The 23,655-nt window shown below is 37.0% G+C and overlaps 1 protein-coding gene across 3 annotated transcripts in view; it reads left to right on the top strand.

Moving 5' to 3' along the window:
• The window catches only part of CNST (consortin, connexin sorting protein), a 110,082-nt gene that overhangs the window by 36,575 nt on the left and 49,852 nt on the right, over window positions 1-23,655 (top strand). For all 3 annotated transcript variants that reach the window (XM_057726115.1, XM_057726116.1, XM_057726117.1), the window contains one exon: window positions 8,251-8,679. In XM_057726115.1, the coding sequence (XP_057582098.1) occupies window positions 8,301-8,679 (379 nt within the window). In that variant the 5' untranslated portion in view covers window positions 8,251-8,300. The remainder of the gene's footprint in view (window positions 1-8,250; window positions 8,680-23,655) is intronic.

Genomic DNA, 23,655 nt, shown 5'->3' with positions numbered 1-23,655 from the left:
CAAATTTTGATCATTTGTATGCTTTGTTATTTTGGATTATATTCTGGGCCTTATAGATGAAAACTTGCGGGGATAATTTGAGCCTTTGTTGAATTTCTTTTTCCAGAGGGGATTTATTTATGTTGCTGACAGGCAGCCAACTTAGGGCAGCTCATCTTAATTCAACCAGAAATAAAGATCATTCTGTTGGGCTTTAGTCCCTGTGCAGGCTGGTCTGTTTCAGGCTCACCTTTTCTTCTAATAGCCATTTTAGGTCCCAGTTGAAAGCCTAAGGCTCCCTTCTTCTTGGCAAATCCTAAACCCCATTGTTTCTTCCAGCTCTGTAAGTCTGCTAAAGGCTCTGCTCAGCTTTTTTGGCTTCCACATTGAAGCTCTCTGCCAGCTTCCTTAACTGCTATCAACAGGAGGGTTTGTCAGAAATGAGCTAGTTTGCACTTCCCAGAAGTAGAACTCTTTCATCTTTCCTTAGTATTTGTTTTTGCATATGTTCAAAAATGTATATATACGTATATGTTAGTCCAGTATATGTTCATATGGATTGTGAACAAATGTGCATACAGTGGGTATATGCATAGTCAGTTTCTTTGCTCATTAGTGGCATGCTATCAAAGTATGAAGATCTGTACTCTATTCCCTTTTTTAACTGTGATGTTGGTTCAGTAAATAGCTGTGAAATTATTCTGTGTGTAAAAGGGAATGTGTCAAATTCTTAATGATGATCTCTATGTCAAATTCTTAATGATGGCAGTATAATGGAGAGCAACATTGTCTAATAGAAATAGAATCTCAGCCATATATAGAGTTTTGTTTTCTATTAACCACATTAAAAAAGCATTTTAAAAGGTGAGATTAATAATAAAGTTTGTTTAATCCATTAGATCAAATTATTATTTTAACATGTAATCAGTATTCAAAATTATTAAAGACCTATTATTTTACATTCTTTCTATTCCTAATGAGTATTTGAAATATGGTGTTCATTTTACAAATAAAGCACATTTCAATTTGGACTCATTTTTCATTGGAAATGCTTGATCTGTATTTAAATTTCCTAAAATTTAGGTAAAAAAGCAGATTCACATACCCAGTTTGTTCCAAACATGCATAAGTTTTTCAATAACTGAATCAATATCTGTTTTAGAATTTCAGTTAGTTAAAATTAAATAAAATAAAAATTCAGTTCCTTAGTCTCAATGTTCATATTTCAAATATTCAGGGGTGACATGTGGTTAGTGGCTACCATATTGGTTAGCATAGATATAGAATATAGCTGACATCCGAAGATGTCAATTTAAGGGACCCTGACTCAGGCATAGTATTTTACCTAAATTTTAATGTGAGGGGAATGATATAAATTAGAGAAAATTATTTTATTGAGATTATGGGGATAACGTTTTAAGTGAAGTTTATGTCTGAGTCCCATATGGTCTCATCATTTTCAGAAAAAATTTGGAGATAATTGCAAACTTCTCTAGTGCTCAGTTGGTGGTCTTCAGGTTGAGATACTTTAATTCCTGGAAACTGTCTTATTGCTGTGGTCAGTGCTTATTAGTGGGGCATGAAATTTACCTAGCAGACCTTGATCAGCATTTAAAGAAAATAGGAAATAGTATTGAATAGAATGGAGAATGTATCAGAGTGCTTCATGTGTGTTTTAGTTTTGAGAAACCTTTGTTTCAGTTATGTAAATGTATTTTTTATGTACATGATCTCAGTGAAAACGAAATGTTTATTTTGGGCTGCAAAATTTTTGAGAATCGTTCTGGGGCATGCTTTTGATTGCTGGTATACTGAATATAGTCCACAGGTATATATGTCTAAACAAAGCATTACTCACAGAAAAGTATAGATTTAGCAATGAGATATAAGTAGTATTAGAATATGTCAAGTGAGTAAGATGACAAAATGTAAAGCGATATGTAGTTACCATCATAAACACATGATGACTTTCTTCCTCAATTCTGAGTTAACTGTGAGTAGCCAGATTTGAATTTAAGGTTAATAGAATACATTATTGATTTGGTAACTGTCTTCTACATTTTGGTTTGACTCTAAGTCATCAAATTTAAACTTGGGGTTGCATCTTAATTCTTAAGAAGAATCTTGGCTTCTTTCAAAGGTAAAAGTATATGTATAGTATGTAGGCCTAATTTACATGGGTAATGGAAAAATGGCACTCAAAATCTTCTTAAAGCATTTTAATAAAATAATTGATTAATATTATATATTTAACCATTCCTATAAATTAATTTTAAAAATTTTAGTAACACCTGATGTTTAATCTCACCAGATAGTGCATTAAGATGTATCAAAAGTGAAGTCAGATTGTACCTGGGAGTGAGATTATTTTTTTGATGAAATGTAGATTTCTCTTTGTTAGTCTGTTGCTTTATTTATTATTTAAAGCTTCTTCCTCAAAGTTTTGTTTTTCAAGTTTTGTATAATCCTCACTTGAATAGTTTGCTTGAAATTCTTCAGCGTACTGGAGTCAACATGTCAAATAACTTTTACACAATGTACATATTTGGTATGCTATTTTGCCACAAGAGGCTGGAAACTTGGGCAGCACTTACTATCATGCTTTTAAAAGGCAAAATATGCCAGAATCAGTGCATGCAGCCATTGTATTGTGTTGCTCTTTCTTTTGTGAGAATTGATACAGCAATAGGGACTCTTATAGAATAGACATGCAGTTTAGTTATAGCAAATAACTTAGAATGCCATTTCAGCTGTATTTCTAACCTCCAGGTCCCATACAGTGTTAGGGCATATTTAAAAATACTGTGTATCAACTGGGGCTTCTTTGTCCCTGAGATTTTCTCTTGCCTAGGTGCTTTCATATAGGTGTTTACGAAGGTCAGCCTTTTGAAATGCTGTTGGTGTAGCATTGAGGGAAAGGAAAAAGGAGGAAGAAGAGACAAAAATAACATTTATAACTGTTTCCAAAAACAGTAGGACTATACTAATTTGAAATCCCATTAAGAATATTATCCTACTGCTTAAAGTGTTCCAATTGAAATGTGTTAGGAATGCAGATTGAAGCCAAATATTGTGTAACAGGTTCCTTTACCTCTTAGAGTAGGGGTAGAGGAGTGTATAGGAATCCATGTGCCTTTCTTCTTTTTAGAGAGAAACTGTAGGAAATAAGCCCCCTACTCATTCATGTATGTACTAAGTATGAGGCCCAGAGCTAAACTTTGTGGGAGAATAAAAATTATCTATGGCTGGACTATATGTATTCAAATGTCTTAAATCTGGTAGGACACATATGCAAATATATACAGTGCAAAGAGCTGTATTTGGTAGGAACTCTTTGTGTGGTACAGAGTGCTGTCAAGGAATACGTTATGTCTTTTGGAATGGAGAAGTCAGGGAAGACAAATTGGAGTGAATTTGAGCCAAGCCATGAAGAATTGGTCAGTGTCTATTAAGAGTAATTACAGGACATTCATACCTGTAAGTATTAGTATTAGAAAGTAGTTTACAAAGTAGCCTTTGAGAATTAAACTAATTATGTCATCACAAAATATTGAGGCAAAATGTCTTGAGGTCCAAAGAAAGGAAGACCCACTTTACTGGTAATAGATATTTACCATAAATAATATATTAATATGTCTTTAGAAAAAAGTTCTTAGCAGAAGGTGGGCTATATAAGAAATTGTATATTGTGTGGATCCAGCAGTTTCCAGGGAGAGAGAGAACTTCCAGGAACTTGAACTTCTTGGTTCTTAGAGATGTGTCCTCTGTTGTAGGGTGATTCTTCACTGAGATATACCACAGCTGGAGTGAAATATTCCTTAAGTTACTTTTACCCCATTGTCCATAGAGCATAATTATTAAGAGCATGGCCTCATGATCACAACTGATCTATATTTTGTTTCTAAACTGACTAGCTGACCCTTGACAAGATGAGACTTGGTTTCTTCATTAGTATAATAGGACTAAAAATTACCTATATGCTAGAGTAATTGTGAGAATTGAATAAGAGTATTGGTCTGGGAATTCTCTGTGGTTCGGTGGCTAAGACTCCTCACTCCCAGTGCAGGGGGCCTGGATAGGGGAACTAGATCCCACATGCCTCAACTAAGAAGTTCACATGCCGCAACTAAAAAAAGATCCTGCATGTGGCAATGAAGATCCTGCGTGCTGCAGCTAAGACCTGATGCAGATAAATAAATAAATAAATATTTAAAAAAAATTATTGGTCTGAAGAGTTTAACTCTTACATGGTACTCAATAAAGTTGCAAAATGTGATCTGTAATTTTATATAAATGGTGCGCAGAACAGATGGTTAAGCATTCTAGGAACTTACTGAGATATCCCTATCATAAATTGACACTTCAGCATTCTCAAATGATGCTGGTTAGCATTAGTCTATCATCAGGAACCTAATCATTTCCAAGAGGTCTAGAAAAGCTGTTTCTGAGCCTTCAGTAAGGCTGCAGACCCGCTTGAATAAACCTACTCGTGTTTAAGGGCAATCTGTGAGATTTCTTGAGCAGTAATGATGGCTAACTTTTCTTGAGCATGTGGACCAAGTACTCTGCTAAGTGCTTTACCTGCCATATTGTCCAAGCCTCACAAATGACTCTTTGAGGTAGATATTACAGTTCTCCACTTTTACAAAGAGAAAATTAAAGCTTGGAGACGCTAGGTAACTTGCCTAAGGTCACACACACAGTTTGTTAAATGGCAGAGCCAGAATTTAAGCCTTGGTCTGCCTGTGTTCTCAGCCATTATGCTGAACTAGACAGGATTCAAATCAGGAAGACCTGGTTTCAGAGTCCAGTTCCACTTCTTTCCAGGAATATGATTTTATTTATTTATTTTTTTTTTTGGCTGCTCCATGCGGCATGTGGGATCTTAGTTCCCCAACCAGGGATTGAACTGGTGCCCACTGCATTGGGAGCGTGGAGTCTTAACCCCTGGACTGCCAGGGAAGTCCCTGGGAATATGATTTTAAACAAGTTATTTTTGCCTGTCTGAGCCTCACAGTCTTCATCTAAAACACAGTATGAATACCTCCCATGTAGGCTTGTTTGGAGGATTAGAAATAAGATAATGTGAAGTGCCTGGCTCGCAGCTCAGCTTAAAACTCAGCCTAAAACACTTTTTAATGAGAGAATATGAAAGCTTGTTGACACATGGACGAAGTGTATTGAAAAGCAAGGAGATTATGTCGAAAAATGATATTTGTGTATATATTTGTCTTTTCTAAAAGTTAATTAAAATAAATTCTACAGGGGACTTCCTAGGTGGTGCAGTGGTTGGGAATCCGCCTGCCAGTGCAGGGGACATCGGTTCGATCCCTGCCCTGGGAGGATCCCACATGCCGCAGAGCAACTGGGCCCATGTGCCACAACTGTTGAGCCTGCACCCTAGAGCCCGTGAGCCACAACTGTTGAGCCCGTGTACCACAACTACTGAAGCCCATGCGCCTAGAGCCCGTGCTCACAACAGGAGAGACCACCACAATGAGGAGCCCATGCACCATGGTGAGGAGTAGCCCCCACTCGCCACGGCTAGAGAGGGCCTGTGTGCAGCAATGAAGACCCAACACAGCCAATTAAATAAATAAATAAAATAATTAAAATAAATAAAATAAATAAATTCTACAGCCAGAGTGCCAATAATTTTTTACTCACCCTTTTATTTTCTATCTCTATGAATTTGCCTATTATAAATATTACATATAAGTGGAATCATATAGTATTTATCTTTTTGTGCCTGGCTTAATGTTTTGAAGGTTCATCCATTTTGTGGCATGTATCAGAACTTCATTCCTTATTATGGCTGAATAATATTCCATTGTATGAATATACAAGGGTAAGTCAAAAATTATGTGCACTCTGGCTGCAGAATTTATAGGAGTTTTAATATAACCAGAGTGCAGATAATTTTTGACTCACCCTCATATCAGATTTTGCCTCTCTTTTTATCTGTGGATATTTGGGTTGTTTCCACCATATTAGCCACATGCACTTTTTTTTTTTTTTTTGGTGGCATGCCAACTTTATTTATTTTACAAATGTTTTCTCCAAGTCTGTTTCATGACTTTTTATTTTTTTATTATTTTGTTTTGTTTTTTGTTTTTTTAAGAACTTTTATTGAGATATAATTGACATACAATAAACTGTATATATTTGAAGTGTACAATTTGATATTTTTTTCTTATTAGTAATGTATATATGGCAATCCCAATCTCTGAATTCATCCCATGCCAACCCCCACCCCCTCCACCCTGCTTTCCCCACTTGGTGTCCATATATTTGTTCTCTACATCTGTGTCTCTATTTCTGCCTTGCAAACTGGTTGATCTGTACCATTTTTCTAGATTCCACATGTATGCGTTAATATACGATATTTGTTTTTCTCTTTATGACCTACTTCACTCTGTATGACAGTCTGTATGTCCATCCATGTCTCTACAAATGTCCCAATTTCGTTCCTTTTTACTAGCCACGTGCACTTTTAGAGTCTCATTTGAATTTGGATTCTCTCATGATAGAGATTTTGATGATATTTTATTAAAATAATAATTACTTTTCAATTAAAAATTATACTCTAGTTAGAATTCATTTTAGGTCTAAACTAAGTTATTCTAGTCAAGTTAAATCATTTTACTTTTTATATTACATATCTGTTAGTGGAGATATATAGTGTATATTTAAGGAAAATAATACCAGCCAGATTTAGATATGTTTATATTTGACAACAGTCTTTTATGTCTGAATCAAATAAAATGTTCTAGTTGCAAAATAATTGAAAGCATGTGATACAGTCAGTGTGGGGCTCATGTTTTGTTTTGTACTTTCTTTTCCTGTTTTTTTTTTTTTAATTTTTATTTTATTTAAATATATGTTTATTTACTGTATGTATTTACTGACGGTTTCTAAGGAGTAAATAAACATTTCTGTTTTCTAATTTGAAGAATTTACAAAATTCTTTATCACTGAGTTTTTCTTAAAATTGCTAAAATATTATATTTGATTCAAACCTAAAGTAATACTTGGCAAGCATAAAAATATCTAAATATGGCTGGCATCATTTTTCTTCAAATTTAATATACTTTTGGATGAGAAGTGGGGATAAAACATGACTGATACAGGGCTTAAAATCTATTTTGTATATCTTTAAAATGTTAGAAGGATTCTTGGAGTAGATTTAGATTTTTTCCAAGTCTAAACTAAATAGCCTAGAGTTAATCAGGGCCCTCGTTTTTTTTGTTGCTTTTTTGTATTTTAATTGCGTAAAAGGCATTTGCTGACAATTCAAAGGTACTTTTCAGGGCTTATTTTTAGGAAGTAAAGGATGTAATGAGAATATAGTATAAATATATGCTACCTGAATTTTCCCCCATATACTTTTTAAAAATAATTAATTAATGAATTAATTTATTGGCTGTGTCGGGTCTTCGTTGCTGCATACGGGCTTTCTGTAGTTGTGAAGAGCAGGGGCTACAATTCATTGTGGCGCCCAGGCTTCTCCTTATAGTGGCTTCTCTCGTTGCGGAGCACAGGCTCTAGGTGCATGGGCTTTAGTAGTTGTGGCACGTGGACTCAATAGTTGTTGCTGGAGGGCTCTAGAGCACAGGCTCAGTAGTTGTGGTGCATGAGCTTAGTTGCTCCATGGCATGTGGGATCTTCCTGGACCAGGGCTGGAACCTGTGTCCCCTGCATTGGCAGGCGGATTCTTAACCACTGTGCCACCAGGGAAGCCCCTGCCCCATATACTTTTTTTAAAAAATTTATTTTAAAACTATTCTTAAGTGTTTTCATTTGTAAATATTGCTGCTGTTTGGCCATATAAGGACTTATACAGGTAATTTTCACTTGTTTATTAAAAGTATCCAGGGATAACATGAATGCTTGGTTTTAGCAGACCGCCTTATTTAACCAATAATTTCTTTCAAGGTAGTGTTCCCAGCATGATGCACATTAGAATAATCTAGAGAACTTCAAAAAATATATTGGTATTTGGGCTCGATCCCCAGAGATTTTGATTTTGTAGGTCTACAATAGAAATTTGACAAGCTCCACAGGTAATAAACATGCAGCCAGGGTATTCAAGCAAGAACCAGGTGAGGTGAGGTGGGGTTGTGAGTGGGGTAGAAGTAGTAGAAATGAGCCTTAGTCATTTCTGTATCTTCCCTACTTATAGTAGAACAACCCAGGAGAAAAGGAAAATCAAAAATCACTGAAAATCCAGAGTTTAAAAAATGAACTAGTTTTTTCTTTTTGTCATTGTAGACATTGAAGGACTTTAATGAAACATAAATGGTTCAACAAAAGATGCTCTAATGGATGACAGCAAAACTCCTACATATGATCCGCAGATAGAACCACAGGATGGATGTCATCCTGGTGATGGTGTGGAAAGTATAGTAACATGCTTCCCCTCTGCATCAGATGAAAATGAAAATCAACTTGATGGGGATGGGCGTGAGCTTCTGACCAGCAGTGATAGTGCAATGGGCAAACCTGAAGTGTTTGAGCAGGACAGTCTCAACAATAATGAAAGCTGCACTCCAAGCTATGAGGTGGCTGCAAGTGAGAACTCGGAAAACACTGCATTTGAATGTCCCAAAGATGAACGAGGCTTCTTGAGAAAGGACCAAAAGACACCTGGAAAAAGAAGTTTAAGAAGCAAAAGAGGTACTGTTAAGAAGATACCACAAGGTATTTAAAAAAAAATTATTATTTATACTACTCTTTAAGAATAAACAGTCTTCCCATCCCATACTGTGTGTATTGTCCTGCTTCTTGCTTTTCTTCTCTTCATACATTCCAGAGCCAGTTCTGTGGTAGCATATACAGATACAGCTATGTGGTATGCCATGCATGTGACATGTCTCTGTAGTGGTCCATTGTGCGGGTGTACCATAAATCATTTAACCACTTCTTTATGGCTATTCTCAGCATTTTGCTATAATAAATGCGCTGAAATTGATATTCTTTGTACATGTCTTCTCACTAGGTGCTTTAAAATATATATATAGCCTCCTTCCTGTATATATTAGACCATTTTCTACCAATATTGGTCTTAAAAATTTCCTTCTTTCATCATTTTGGCTTTGATTTCTAATCTCTGAGTTTATGGGCTAGTACATTCTTACGCAACCTCTTTATAGTATCTTTCCATCTCACTTAGTAGGTGAGTAGTAAACATTAATGTGTGTTAATATACGTCATCTAACAATGTTGAATAAGACTTCTATCTTTATATTACATTGGTTACAAAGTAAATCTGAGTATTTCTCGTCTGGCATGTAATTTGGCAGTTAAAATTTGGAGCTGTGGACTTCTTTGCCTGAATCACAGGGCACCCTTGGGAAAAGGCAGCCTCTGGTTATTTTTGATCAGAACCATGTGGGTCTAGAGAGTTCTGGACACCCTAGACTGGGACTCCGTAGTGTAGCACGCCTGTAGCCACACCAGCAGCCTGCATAAGGCTGTAGTGAATAAAATGGAGTCTCTCATCTGCTCTATTCTGCTTCTTTGGCTGATTAGAAATATAGTCAGTCATATTCTGTTTTTCATTTGTATTGTTTATTTGGAGTAAAATATGAAACTTTCCAGTTTCTACAAATCAATCCTTGTTTATTTAGTAGGGCAATTTGGTAACTTTTTAATGTAACTCATCATTTGGCTTTCCAATTAACGGATCCCTTTTTCTTTGCCTTTCCTTAGTAGACTAAAAGTAAATTAAAAAATTTTTCTGACAAGAGATATGAAAGCATTTTCTTAAAAGACCTAAGTGTAAGTGGATGATATAAATAGCACTGTATAGTGCTATTTATATATAAATTGATTTATTCTACAACCATAATTCAAGTGCTTCTTGACTGTTCCTTTCTAATCTGATCTTGTGATGTTTTTAAGAACTGAGACTTGTGCGTATGTATAAGGTCAGTCATAGATTCAAGATTCATGGCTTCTTTTATTTCTTCTTTGCATGACCTTATTTCAGTTACCCTAGGTGTGATTATATAATTTCAAGTTATTTAGTGCATATTATCCAGTGAGGAGATATGTGTAGAATTACTATCCCCTTATGCATTTGAAATTTATGATTTATAAAACTTAGGGACAGTCTTTATACAGACTTTTAAAAATTATTTTATATACCTTTAATAAGTTTGAGTGTAAGAAAACTGAATTAGGAGTTGTAAAACCAAAGTTCAAATCTTACTTCTGGTTCTAGGTCACTTGGTGAGACTTAACCTTCTGTACTTTAGTTTCCTCATCTGTGTAATGATAATGTTCATCTACATATATCTACAAAACTTTCTGAACTGTGAATTTCTCAGATTTTTGAATAGAGACGATATAGTCTAAACTTAATTAAAATTTGGTGATCCACCTCTAGTGTATCTGTAGAGTTTTCCTTTGTAAGTTTTCCATTGGTACAGTTTTGTTTTTGTTTTGGTTTGTTTTTTTAAAGAACTTTTATTGAGATACAGTTAACATACAATAAACTGCATATATTTAGAGTGTACAATCTGGTATCCCAGTCTCCCAATTCATTCCACCCCAACCCTCCCTGCTTTCCCCACTTGGTGTCCATATGTTTGTTCTCTACATCTGTGTCTCTATTTTACAGTTTTGTTTTTAATCCTCATCTTCAGCTGCAGTTCTGCAGAAGCCCCCCCAACCAGGTCTCCCTTCTTGTTTCTTGCTAATGCATTCTGCATCTCAAAACTAAAAATGCAGAGAGTTTGTGGTTAGAGATCTATGGGCATATTTACTCTTCTCTTTTTACCATTTAATTCTAAGATCCTAAGTAAATAAAGTTTCACAATTTTGCAGATAAGTACTTTTCTAAAAATAGAATAGCTTCTCAAATGTGAAATGAAATGACATATAAAACATGCTACTCAATTCCAAATCAGAAATAAGTTTTTTGTAGGTGAGTACCCTCTCAACAGTTTTTTGGAAACAAACATTAAGGTGAATATATTCACTATTATGCTTATGTAGTTTAATTTGTAGTAATTTTTCATGTATCCAAAAGCTAGTACTAGGGGAAAAAATTGGAGCAGTAGTATTAGGAGACATCATTATTTACTGGTTTTCTGGAGGCAGCATTTCTATAAACCTGCTATAACCTGGAACTTGTCCCCAGGAAAGTCCAGTTGTCATTATATTACAAGAATTTTTTCTTTTCCTTAAGAGAGTGGAATTCCCTTGAAATAGTCAGCTAAGCAGGGTTTCAAGCTGCATTACATCAGGTTTTCACTGTGGTTGAATCTGCTGTAGCTTTAGGTAAATATCCTAAAAACGAATGAAAATGAATCAGTAATTTTTTTAAATTTATTTTTTATTGAAGTATAGTTGAAATAATAAATTCTTAACAGTTTGATTAAGATATAATTCACATACCATATAATTCACTCATATAATTAAAGTGTACAATTCAGTCATTTTTAGTGTATTCACAAGCCGTGCAATCATTACGACAATTTTAGAACATTTTCATCACCACAAAAAGAAACCCTGTACCTGTTAGCAGTCACTCCCCATTTCTTAAACTCTACTCTTAAACAGCCTGTGGGAGCTCTCATGGGCCTGCGTTTGTTAGATTCCCTTGGAGTTTCATGAAGTGCATTTCTTGAAGTGCTTTTTGAGATCTGCTGTGTATAAAATCTAAATATTGAGTTTAGGATACTTAGGCAAATGTGTATCCAAACTAAGTGAGCCTTTTATATAAGAGGAGAAAATAAACTAAATAATGGTTTTTGAGTTCAAGACAGTCTGGCTGGAGGCAGAGGTGCTTAAATAATAGGTAAGCTTATAGAGTTAGACATTGGCTTAGTGTGGCTCATTAAGTTTTATGAGGGTGAGTCAAAAATTATCCACACTCCAATTATAATAAAACTTCTATAAATTCTACAGCCAGAGTGTGGGTAATTTTTGACTCCTCTTGTGTAATGAATAATTAGAACTCTGTTTCTTTAAGGGCTCAGCAAAGCAAACAAGCTGTAAGATGTGCTGTTCTTTCTACTCAAGAAAAGTGCCCTTTGTGGTATCTGAGAAGAAAATAAGGATATCCTTTTGAATGTTTATGTGTCAAGAGTCTGCTATGGTGGCATATTCCTACTGAAACACTTAAAACAGGGGTGATTTAGCTAGTGAAAGAAGTGGTCTTTCATCCTTGTTTGAGTCCCATTCCCCAAAACAGGCTCCAGGAGGCCTGGGGCTATGTACTCATGGTTGTCAAGTAGTTAACATCTTCCATTGGGGGGGGGGGGGGGGTGGTTGGTTGATTTGCAGCGGCAAAGCAACTCAGGAAATTTGCATCAAATAATATTATGGAGGTACTTCAGAGAGGAGCTAAAGCAGAGGATATGGGGAAGGCCTGTCCCAGCAAGGCCCTCATGGGGTCCTGCTTGGTTACAGGTTCCCCCAGGGTTCACCTTCTGAGCAGCTATAATGTGATGGCTTGATAATCTGCAACATCCTCTGTTTACTGATATGTCTGGCAACATTTTTTCTTTGACGTCTTACTAAGTCCGCTGATTCTTTTTACTGCTTGCTCAAATCTGCTGTTGAATCCCTCTAGTGAAGTTTTCATTTCAATCACTGTATTTTTAAGTTCCAGAATTCTTATTTCACTTTTGTTGATAATTAGTCTTTTTAATTGATATTATTTTTTTGTTCATAACATTGTTTTCCTGGTTTCCTTTAGTTCTTTGTCCATGGTTTCCATTAGCTCTTTGAGCATATTTATGACAGATGATTTAAAGTGGTTTTCTGATCCAACATCTGGGCTTCCTCAGGAATGCTTTCTGTCAGTTTATTTCCTCTGAATGGGCCATACTTTAGTGTGTCTTTGTATGCTGTATGCCTTTTTTGTTGTTGAAAACCGGACATGATCCCCGCGAGGCAGCAGTGAGTGGTGGCATGACGCAAGATCTTAATTCCCTGCCCAGAAATTGAACCTGTGTAGCGTGGATGAAAACCAGGAATTCTAGCCACCAGACCAGCAAGGGCTAGAGGCTAGAAGCTATTTTTCCCTGGCTCTTGCCCCCAGTGAAAAATGCATATCTCACGGAGGCTGCAACTGTAAAAACAGGTACAAAGTTTATTATTAGAGACATAGCGTAAGAACAAGTGAGAGAGCACACAGAGAAACAATTGGTTTAGTTAAAACAGAAGCAAGGCAGAAATGCACACCTGGAGAGAAAGGGTGTGGACGTGGTCCCTGATGAGGAGGAGTGCAGTAAAGAGGCGATTAAGTCATTTATACAGGGCAGTTCTTCCAGGTCTTTGTTTACCTTTGGCCGATTATCTGTTTCTTTTTTTCCACACCTGATCTGCCCTATGACCCTCCCCATCATGCCTGCGCAACTTTTTTCCAAGATGTATTTCAGTCCAGAGGCCTGTGGGAAAGGCTTAGTGTGACTATTATGGGGTGGTGCCCTCTCCTTTTTGACCTCCAAGGAACCTTTCTGTGCATGTGTGATGTCTCCCTTTTCCAAAGGATGGGGAGTATATGACCACTTGATCTCTTAACAGGGTTTAGCCTGTCTCTGTCCTTGCCACAAAAGTGTCCAATGTTCAGTTATTTACCCTATTCCTGTTGCTCTTTCTTATATCAAAGTGCAGATATCAAAATATAGACAGGAGTCAGGTCATAAATATGTAGTCCTGGAACACATTTGTCTCTTGCCTCGGGAAATGTAAAAGGGGCTGGTAATGAATATCTGGCCTGGAGCTCATCTTCTCTGCCTCATGAAATGTAAACGGGAGCTCAGTTGTAAATGCCTAGCCTGGCGCCCATCTATCTCCTACCTCAGACACTTGAATATTATAATGTTGTAATAAAACTATATTCTCCTTCTTTTCTCCCAAATTCTCAAGGTTGGCTGTTCTTGATTAAAGTCCTGGTTTGTGTTCCTTTTCCATTCTTTGTGGCTCTGTGCTTAGGTCCTCCCTTCACACTTACCCAGGCCATTTACAATTCTGCTCAGCCTTCACTTCCTGCTTGCACTGAGTTTATTCATCTAGTGGGGAAAGCTTAAGGTGTTTTCCGGTCTCTTCTAAACATGCATCCTAGCCTGAGCATGTATGTAGCTTTCTAAATTCCCTAGTATAGGCACTTTTGAATGCTCTGATTTCCCAAAGAAACTCTATCTCTGTCCTTTGCTCCTTGGTTTTAAGCAGTCTATTGTATGCCTTAATTGTGAATTTTTTGTCCCAGGTGGCTGCAGATTTTTTGATCACCTGCTAATGTAACAAAGCAAGGGCTTCTGTGCTGCTAGTAGAGACTTTGGCACAAACTGAGAGCTGGTATTTGCAGCAAAGGGTTTTTTGCAAGGCACCGAGTGAGAGAGTGGGAACCAAGTCTTATATCTGCTTCAACTTGGTCTTTGAGTTAGGGTTTTATTATTATTTTCTTTTTAAAAAAATTTTTTTAAGGGGAAGAAAAAGAGGCTGGGATTAATTATCATTTTGTGACATTTCTTAATCATTGTTTCAGGAGTCAAGATGTCTTTGGTTTACAATTTTCAGGCCAGGCGGTCCACAGCTTGGGGAGGTCTATTAGCTCATCTTGTCTTGGAGAAACAAGTTGAGTTTGTACGTTCTTTTTTTTTTTTTTTTTTATCTGAGAAAGCCTTTATTTCTCCTTTACTTTTTTTTTCTTTTTTTTTTTTAATTTATTATTTTTTGCGGGGTACACCAAGTTCAATCATCTGTTTTTATACACATATCCCCATATTCCCTCCCTCCCTTGACTCCCCCCCCCACCCTCCCTCGAGTCCCCCCCACCCTCCCCGTCCCAGTCCTCTAAGGCATCTTCCATCCTTGAGTTGAACTCCCTTTGTTATACAGCAACTTCCCACTGGCTATGTATTTTACAGTTGGTAGTATGTATATGTCTGTGCTACTCTCTCACTTCATCTCAGCTTCCCCTTCACCCCCCGCCCCCCCCAAACCTCGAGTTCTCCAGTCCATTCTCTGCATCTGCGTCCTTGTTCTTGTCACTGAGTTCATCAGTACCATTTTTAGATTCCATATATATGTTAGCTTACAATATTTGTCTCTCTCTTTCTGACTTACTTCACTCTGTATGACAGACTCTAGGCCTACCACCTCATGACTTATAGCTCCATCTCATCCCTTTTTATAGCTGAGTAATATTCCATTGTATATATATGCCACATCTTCTTTATCCATTCATTTGTTGATGGGCATTTCGGTTGCTTGCATGTCCTGGCTATTGTCAGTAGTGCTGCAGTAAACATTATGGTACAAGTTTCTTTTGGGATTATGGTTTTCTTTGGGTATATGCCCAGGAGTGGAATTACTGGATCATATGGTAGTTCTATTTGTAGTTTTTTAAGGAACCTCCAAATTGTTTTCCATAGTGGCTGTACGAACTTACATTCCCACCAACAGTGCAGGAGCGTTCCCTTTTCTCCACACCCTCTCCAACATTTGTTGTTTCCAGATTTTGTGATGATGGCCATTCTGACTGGTGTGAGGTGATACCTCATTGTGGCTTCGACCTGCATTTCTCTGATGATGAGTGATGTTGAGCATCTTTTCATGTGTTTGTTGGCCATCTGTATGTCTTCTTTGGAGAAATGTCTATTTAGGTCTTCTGCCCATTTGTGGATTGGGTTATTTGCTTTTTTGGTATTAAGCTGCATGAGCTGCTTGTATATTTTGGAAGTTAATCCTTTGTCCATTGTTTCGTAGGCAACTATTTTTTCCCATTCTGAGGGTTGCCTTCTAGTCTTGTTTATGGTTTCTTTTGCTGTGCAAAAGCTTTTAAGTTTCATGAGGTCCCATTCGTTTATTCTTGATTTTATTTCCATGATTCTAGGAGGGGGGTCAAAAAGGATGTTGCTTTGATGTATGTCATAGAGTGTTCTGACTATGTTTTCCTCTAGGAGTTTTATAGTGTCTGGCCTTACATGTAGGTCTTTAATCCATTTGGAGTTTATTTTTGTGTATGGTGTTAGGAAGGGTTCTAATTTCATTCTTTTACACGTTGCTGTCCAGTTTTCCCAGCACCACTTATTGAAGAGGCTATCTTTTTTCCATTGTATATTCGTGCCTCCTTTGTCAAAGATAAGGTGCCCATATGTGTTTGCGCTTACTTCTGAGTTCTCTGTTCTATTCCATTGATCTTCCTTTCTCTTTTTGTGCCAGTACCATACTGTCTTGATCACTATGGCCTTGTAGTATAGTTTGAAGTCAGGAAGCCTGATTCCACCAACTCCATTTTTCCTTCTCAAGATTGCTTTGGCTATTCGGGGTCTTTTGCGTTTCCATACAAATCGTAAGATTTCTTGCTCTATTTCTGTGAAAAATGCCATTGGTCATTTGATATGGATTGCATTGAATCTGTAAATTGCTTTGGGTAGTACAGTCATTTTCACGATGTTGATTCTTCCGATCCAAGAACATGGTATGTCCCTCCATCTGTTTGTGTCGTCTTTGATTTCTTTCATCAGTGTCTTAAAGTTTTCTGCATACAGATCTTTTGCCTCCTTAGGCAGGTTTATTCCTAGGTATTTGATTCTTTTGGTTGCAATGGTGAATGGGAGAGTTTCCTTAATTTCTCTTTCTGCTCTTCCATTGTTAGTGTATAGGAATGCAAGAGATTTCTGTGCATTAATTTTGTATCCTGCTACTTTACTAAACTCATCAATGAGTGCTAGCAGTTTTCTGGTAGAGTCTTTAGGGTTTTCGATATATAATATCATGTCATCTGCAAAGAGTGACAATTTTACTTCTTCTTTTCCAATTTGGATTCCTTTGATTTCTTTTTCTTCTCTGATTGCTGTGGCTAAAACTTCCGAAACTGTATTGAATAATAATGGTGAGAGTGGACACCCTTGTCTTGTTCCTGTTCTTAGAGGGAATTCTTTTAGTTTTTCCCCATTTAGAACGATGTTGGCTTTTGGTTTCTCATATATGGCTTTTATTGTGTTGAGGTGATTTCCTTCTATGCCCATTTTCTGAAGAGCTTTTATCATAAATGGATGTTGAACTTTGTCAAAAGCTTTTTCTGCATCTATTGAGATGATCATATGGTTTTTATCCTTCAATTTGTTGATATGATACATCATGTTGATTGATTTGCATATATTGAAGAATCCTTGCATTCCAGGATAAACCCCAGTTGATCATGGTGTATGATTTTTTTAATGTGCTGTTGGAGTCTGTTAGCTAGTATTTTGTTGAGGATTTTTGCATCTATATTCATCAGTGATATTGGTCTGTAATTTCCTTTTTTTGTGACATCTTTGCCTGGTTTTGGTATCAGGGTGATGGTAGCCTCGTAGAATGAGTTTGGGAGTGTTCCGCCTTCTGCAATATTTTGGAAGAGTTTGAGAAGGATAGGTGTTAGCTCTTCTCGAAATGTTTGATAGAATTTGCCCTTGAATCCGTCTGGTCCTGGGCTTTTGTGTGTTGGGAGATTTTTAATCACTGCCTCAATTTCCATACTTGTGATTGGTCTATTCATAGTTTCTATTTCTTCCTGGTTCAGTCTTGGAAGATTGTATTTTTCTAAGAATGTATCCATTTCTTCCAGGTTATCCAATTGATTGGCATATAGTTGCTTGTAGTAGTCTCTCATGATCTTTTGTATTTCTGAGGTGTCCATTGTGACTTCTCCTTTTTCATTTCTAATTCTGCTGATTTGCATCTTCTCCCTTTTTTTCTTGATGAGTCTGGCTAATGGCTTATGAATTTTGTTAATCTTCTCAAAGTTTGTATGTTGATGATATTTATAATAGTGATTTTAGTATATTAATGATAATGTTATCAACAACAGCAATTTAGTCATCTGATTGGTATATTAGTGTTGAGTTAGCACAGGATTGAGATCAGAGCGGACAAAAAAGGGAAGAAAGTTTTGTATAGAGAGATTAATCATAAACTCAGCAAGGGAACTCGGTTTTAGGGACACTTGGTATTAATAATACTTTCCAGCTGCCTGCTGCTTTGCTGCTCTGAGTGGGTTCTGAATTAGGTGAAAAAGAGGTGAACACCCTGGATCAGTCCTTCAGGTAGCCCCAGACAGATTTGCGTAGACAAACGGTAATTTTCAGGTAAGGTCTGGCCTGCTTCCTTTGGAACCAGAGACCAGCGTCCCACATAGGGAGGGTGCTGCTGTCTTCAAGACTGCTGCTGAGCTGGGGAGGGCAAGGGTTTTAATATGCCACAAATCTTCCCTACCAGTTTTACAACGCCTTTTTCTTGATTCAGCATTCACTTTGTTGCTGTGTATATACTTATGACTGGTTTTCCAGACTTCTAACACAGTTGATCTTGGTAGTTCTAGGTTGGTTTTTTGTTGTTGTTGTTGTTTGTTCTGTGAAGGGATGGGCGTTTGGAGCTGCCTACTGCATGATTTTGCTTATATCATTCAGGGTCTCTTAATTTCAGGGTTTCCAGTAGCAGGAGCTATGCCCAGAGGCATGAAATTAAATTAAAGTGCTCTAGAGAATACTACTCTTTCATATGTTTGTATGATAGCAGCTTTTTAGATAGGGATGCTATTGATAAAGAAATATCACCTCAGTCTTTGGAAAGTGATATTATCTTTGTTTTAGAGATGGAAGCTGGAAAAAGCTTAAATATTGAAGCCTTATAAGGACACAGTAGTTGAGAAGGAGTTTAAATTCTGTAGAGCTCCAGGAAAACAGTTTGGTAGTTCTTCAAAAAGTTAAATATGGAATTACCATTTAATCCAGCAATTCTACTTCTGGATGTATACCCAAAGTAATTGAAAGTAAGGACTCAGATACCTGTACACCAGTTTTGATGGCAGTGTTGACTTTAAAAATATATGTGCAGGGCTTCCTAGGTGGCGCAGTGGTTGAGAATCCGCCTGCCAGTGCAGGGGACACAGGTTCGATCCCTGCTCCAGGAAGATCCCACATGCCGCGGAGCAACTAAGCCTGTGGGCCACAACTATTGAGCCTGTGCTTTAGAGCCCGTGAGCCACAACTATTGAGCCCATGTGCTGCAACTACTGAAGCCCATGCACCTAGAGCCCGTGCTCCGCAACGAGAGAAGCCAGCCATGGCAACGAGGAGCCCGCGCACCACAATGAAGAGTAGCCCCCACTCACTGCAACTAAAGAAAGCCCGCACACAGCAAAAAGACCCAACACAGCCAATAAAATAAATAAATAAATAAATTTATAAAAAAATATATGTGCGCAACCTGAGAGGTGCGAGTTTTATTTGGGGCAAAATGAGGACTGCAGCCCGGGAGACAGCATTTCAGATAGCTCTCAGAATCTGCTCTGAGGAGGCGAGGGGAGGGGCCAGGCTATATAGGAGTTTTGCAACAAAGTACAGGTAGTTAGGAACATCAGAAGATTATTGTTTATTAAAGAAAACCAGATATCTCAAGTTAAGGAATTTAGCGCTTTTCTATGTATGGGAAGACGCAAACTCTGGGCTCACTGAAATCATTCCTTTGATGTGCACCTTAGCTATCTGGGGCATGTATTTTCACATCCTAAGTTTCAGCAGGGCTCACCACAGGGAGTGGCTGCAGTCTGATGGCTGCTAGATGGCAGGCATTCTTTTCAGTCCTGAGTTTTCTCAGCTCACTGGCTCACATTGGAGGGCTGCAATCATTGATGACTGTGACATCCTTTTTTTTATTGATATGGCAGGAAATATTCCATTTATAAATATTCCATTTATCAGCATCATCATTCACAGTAACCAAAAGGTGTTAACAACCCAAATGTCTGTTGACAAAATGTATGAAACAAACAAAATATATGAAAAAAATACATATATATATGGAAACGTTATTCAGCCTTAAAAGGAGTAATAATCTGATATATGCTACAACATGGATGAACCTTGAAGACAGTATGCTGAGTGAAACAAACCAGATACAAAGGGAGAAATGTTGTATGAGTTACTTAGACTAGGCAAATTTATGGAGACAGAAAGTAGAGCGGAGGTGTCGACTGAAAAACAAAAAAGGCACAACCTAGAAGTTGAGAATGTTTAATTTGGCAGACTTTCTGAGGACTTTAACCCAGGAGGCAGCTTCTCAGATAGCGAGAGACTATTCCCGAGATGTAAGGTAAGAACCAGCAGATATAGCAGTTTTGGCAACAAAAACCAAGTAGTCTGAACAGAATTTGAAAGGTTATTGTTAATTAAAGAAAACCAGACATCTCAACTTAATGAATTTAGTGCTTTTCTATGTATAGGAAGATGTGAGTCTGGGCTCATTGAAATCATTCCTTTGATGTGCATCATAATTATCTAGGGCCAGTATCCTGCTTTTTTCCATCCTGAATCCCCTCAGGGTGCACTGTTGGGATTCGGCTGCAGTGGCTAATGTTGGTGGCAGGCAGGTTGTTTGTCTCCATCCTGAGTTCCCTCAGGGCTCACCATCCGGACAGCTGCAGTGGCTAATGGCTTGATGGGACAACATCCTTTGTTTACTGATATGGCAAAGGATTCCAGATATGAAGCAGGAGGGGAATGGGGAGTTAGTGTTTGATGGGTACAGAGTTTCTGAATTTTTTTAAATTACATTAAATTAAAATTTTTCTGAACTTATTGTGTGTTTAAAGGAAAGTTCTGTTTCATGTTCGACTCACCTTGCTTTGCCACAGGACCAGTTCACACATGCCTTTTCTCTGAGTGTGTTGCCAGCCATGCTTCTTCAGAACAATTCCTGCCTGCCAGCCTGAGCTAGATGAAACATGATCAGAGAAAGGAATGATGGTTCACTCTGAAGGAAGTGGTAGAGTTTGGTTTGTTTCAGTAATTGTGTCTGAATCCTGGTATAACTTTTCCTCAGATTCTTTATTTGATCTAGCCCCAGTGTAGTGAAAGGGACCTTCAACAACTGGGTCAAGGAAAGTGTTTTTATGAAAGCAGTAAATGTAGTTTTGTTTCCTAATACCCTTCTTCGAAAAGCTCAGTGTTCTTAGTTGAAAGAAGAGAGGTCATGGAATTATGGATAAATAGCAGTGTCTCTTACTTTATTTCTTATCTAAATGTAATTTCTTAGGAGAGTCCATATAGGGCAGTATCCCCATTTAACAGATAGAAAAGTTAAGGATTATAGAGATTGACTTGCCTAGAGTTACAGAACTAGAAAGCGGTTGATTTAGGATGCAAACCCAGGCACCTGACTTCAGAACCAAAGTTCTCATTTAATTTCTGATGAATTTCAAATGCTTCATCTATAATTTCTAATACCCACTTTATAATGTTGTGAGAATACAATGGCATAGTGAATAAGGGCTTGTAGTATACTCCATGGTACATACATTTAACCAACTTTTTTCTCAAGAAGTATTTTAAGTACCTGCTCTGTGTCAGGCACTGTGCTCAGTATTCATGTCACATTGGTTAATCAAATACCTGCCCTTTACTTATTAATTTTTTTGGCCATGCCAAGTGACACGTGGAATCTTAGTTCCCTGACCAGGGATTGAACCCCTGCCCACTGCAATGAAAGTCCAGGGTCTTAACCACTGGACCTCCAGGGAAGTGCCCCCTGCCCTTTCAAAGCTGACAGACCAGGCAGAGGGAACAGCATGAACAAAAGGCAGATTGTATTCTAAAGCCACACAAAACTGCATATAAGTTAGCATCCTTATACTGTTGACTAGTACTACACAGTGTATGAAATGCACTAACCCCTTTTTTTAATTGAAGTATAGTTGTTTTACAATATTGTGTTAATTTCTGCTGTACAGCAAAGTGATTCAGTTATATATATATGTGTGTATATATATTCTTTTTTAAATCTTTTCCGTTATGGTTTATCACAGGAAATTGAATATAGTTTCCTGTGCTATACAGTAGGACCTTGATGTTTATCCATTCTATGTAGAATAGCTTACATCTATCAACCCTAACCTCCCACTCCATCCCTCTCCCAGCCCCTCCCCCTTAGCAGTCACAAGTCTCTTCTCTATGTCTGTGAGTCTGTTTCTGTTTCATAGATAGGTTCATTTGTGTCATATTTTAGATTCCACATAAGTGATAGCGTATGGTATTTGTCTCTCTTTCTGACGTACTTAGTATGGTAATCTCTAGTTGCATCCATGTTGCTGCAAATGGTATTATTTCATTCTTTTTTCATGGCTGAGTAGTATATATATACGGCATCTTTTTCATCCATTCATCTGTCGATGGACATTTAGCTTGTTTCTGTGCCTTGGCTATTGTGAATAGTGCTCTAGAGGTGAAAAGCATTAAGCCTTTAAATAACCCTTCTCCCGTCCCCAAGCATCCCCATCAGCTTAGTTTTTATCATTTCTTTCACTATTTTATCCTAAGTATAGTCTTTGCTGCTATCTTTACCTAGGCCTTGATGTCTTCTTTGTAGCATCTTTTCAACCTCCATTTTGCCTATGATAATTTTTCATTATCTTGATGAATTACTACCTAAAGTGCCAGCTATGAGATTTTTTCCTTTAGATTATCTAGTCACATCCTTCTCCCTGTCTTCAGAGAAACAGTTAATATCCCTTGAATATATTAACAAATAGCAAATCAATGCTAGATTATTAAAGATGAATACTATGAGTAATTATGTCAGGGTACATTCCTAATGTTTTAAGGTAAAGGATACTAGTATTCTCCCACAGGTGTGTCTCTTAATCACTGTCAGAGACAGATTTCTAAGTTGAATAAAAACAACTCTGTGTCAAAACTGACACAGAATTCAGGTAGTATGATAAATTGAATAAAATCTCTCAGTTAAGGTAATTCCTCTAATCTCTGGCCCAAGGCAGTTACAAGTAAGTTTTTTTTTTAATGTAGAACCTCAATAGGTACATGTAAACTATGATGTCTATTTTAGAGCTTGATGAAGTTGAGAGATATTAAATTAAATGAAGGCTTATGATTTAACTGTCACCACCTACATATACTTATAAGTAGAATCACCAAATTGCTTAATGGGAAGTTTTAACTGTAGCCCATTTGACTTTCACAAAAGAAGATAAGTAGAATTTTTTTGCTCTTGTCTGAATGTATAGATTCATATCTAGTAAAAGAAAGCTTTTATATTGAATGACAATTTGTAGTGAAGGTGAAATTATATGTGCTGATACATGTTTTGATTTGGCTTTTCTCATTAACTATAAATATATCTTTACCAGAAAGCTTTTTATATATTAGAAGATATTTTTGTATTCATTGATGATATATTCTTAATTTTTTCAATAAAACTTTTGTAAGACCCGTGTGACATGAGAAGTAATGACGTAAAAATTATCTTGAAATCTACATGTAAGAATACTGAAACTTCCATGCTATGTCATAAATGCTTTGTTATTATTACTTTAAAATATATTAGTGCATTATAAAGCTATCAATTCACAATATACTAGTCTTTCTGAGTACTCATGGTTATGTTAGTATTTTTCTTTATTGTCTATTAAGTTCAATCATGTTCAAACATAATATTGGTGAATAATAAAGAAGCAATTTAATACTTCAGTGTAGTTTTTATAGTTCGTATTACTCACCATGACATTAGAAATATGAGCTTCATTAGCTTTATTTACACTTTGCTCTGCATGTTTTCTTCAAGTTGAAAAAGAAAATGTACTGTCTCAGAAGTGCTTTATGATTCCTATGACCTATTGAAGTGACAGTACTCTTTTTAGGACAAGCTTGGGAGCACACC

The sequence above is a fragment of the Hippopotamus amphibius genome, chromosome 3 (genome assembly GCF_030028045.1).
Source record: "Hippopotamus amphibius kiboko isolate mHipAmp2 chromosome 3, mHipAmp2.hap2, whole genome shotgun sequence".
Lineage (NCBI taxonomy): Eukaryota > Metazoa > Chordata > Mammalia > Artiodactyla > Hippopotamidae > Hippopotamus > Hippopotamus amphibius.
This window is presented reverse-complemented; position numbering and strand designations above follow the sequence as displayed.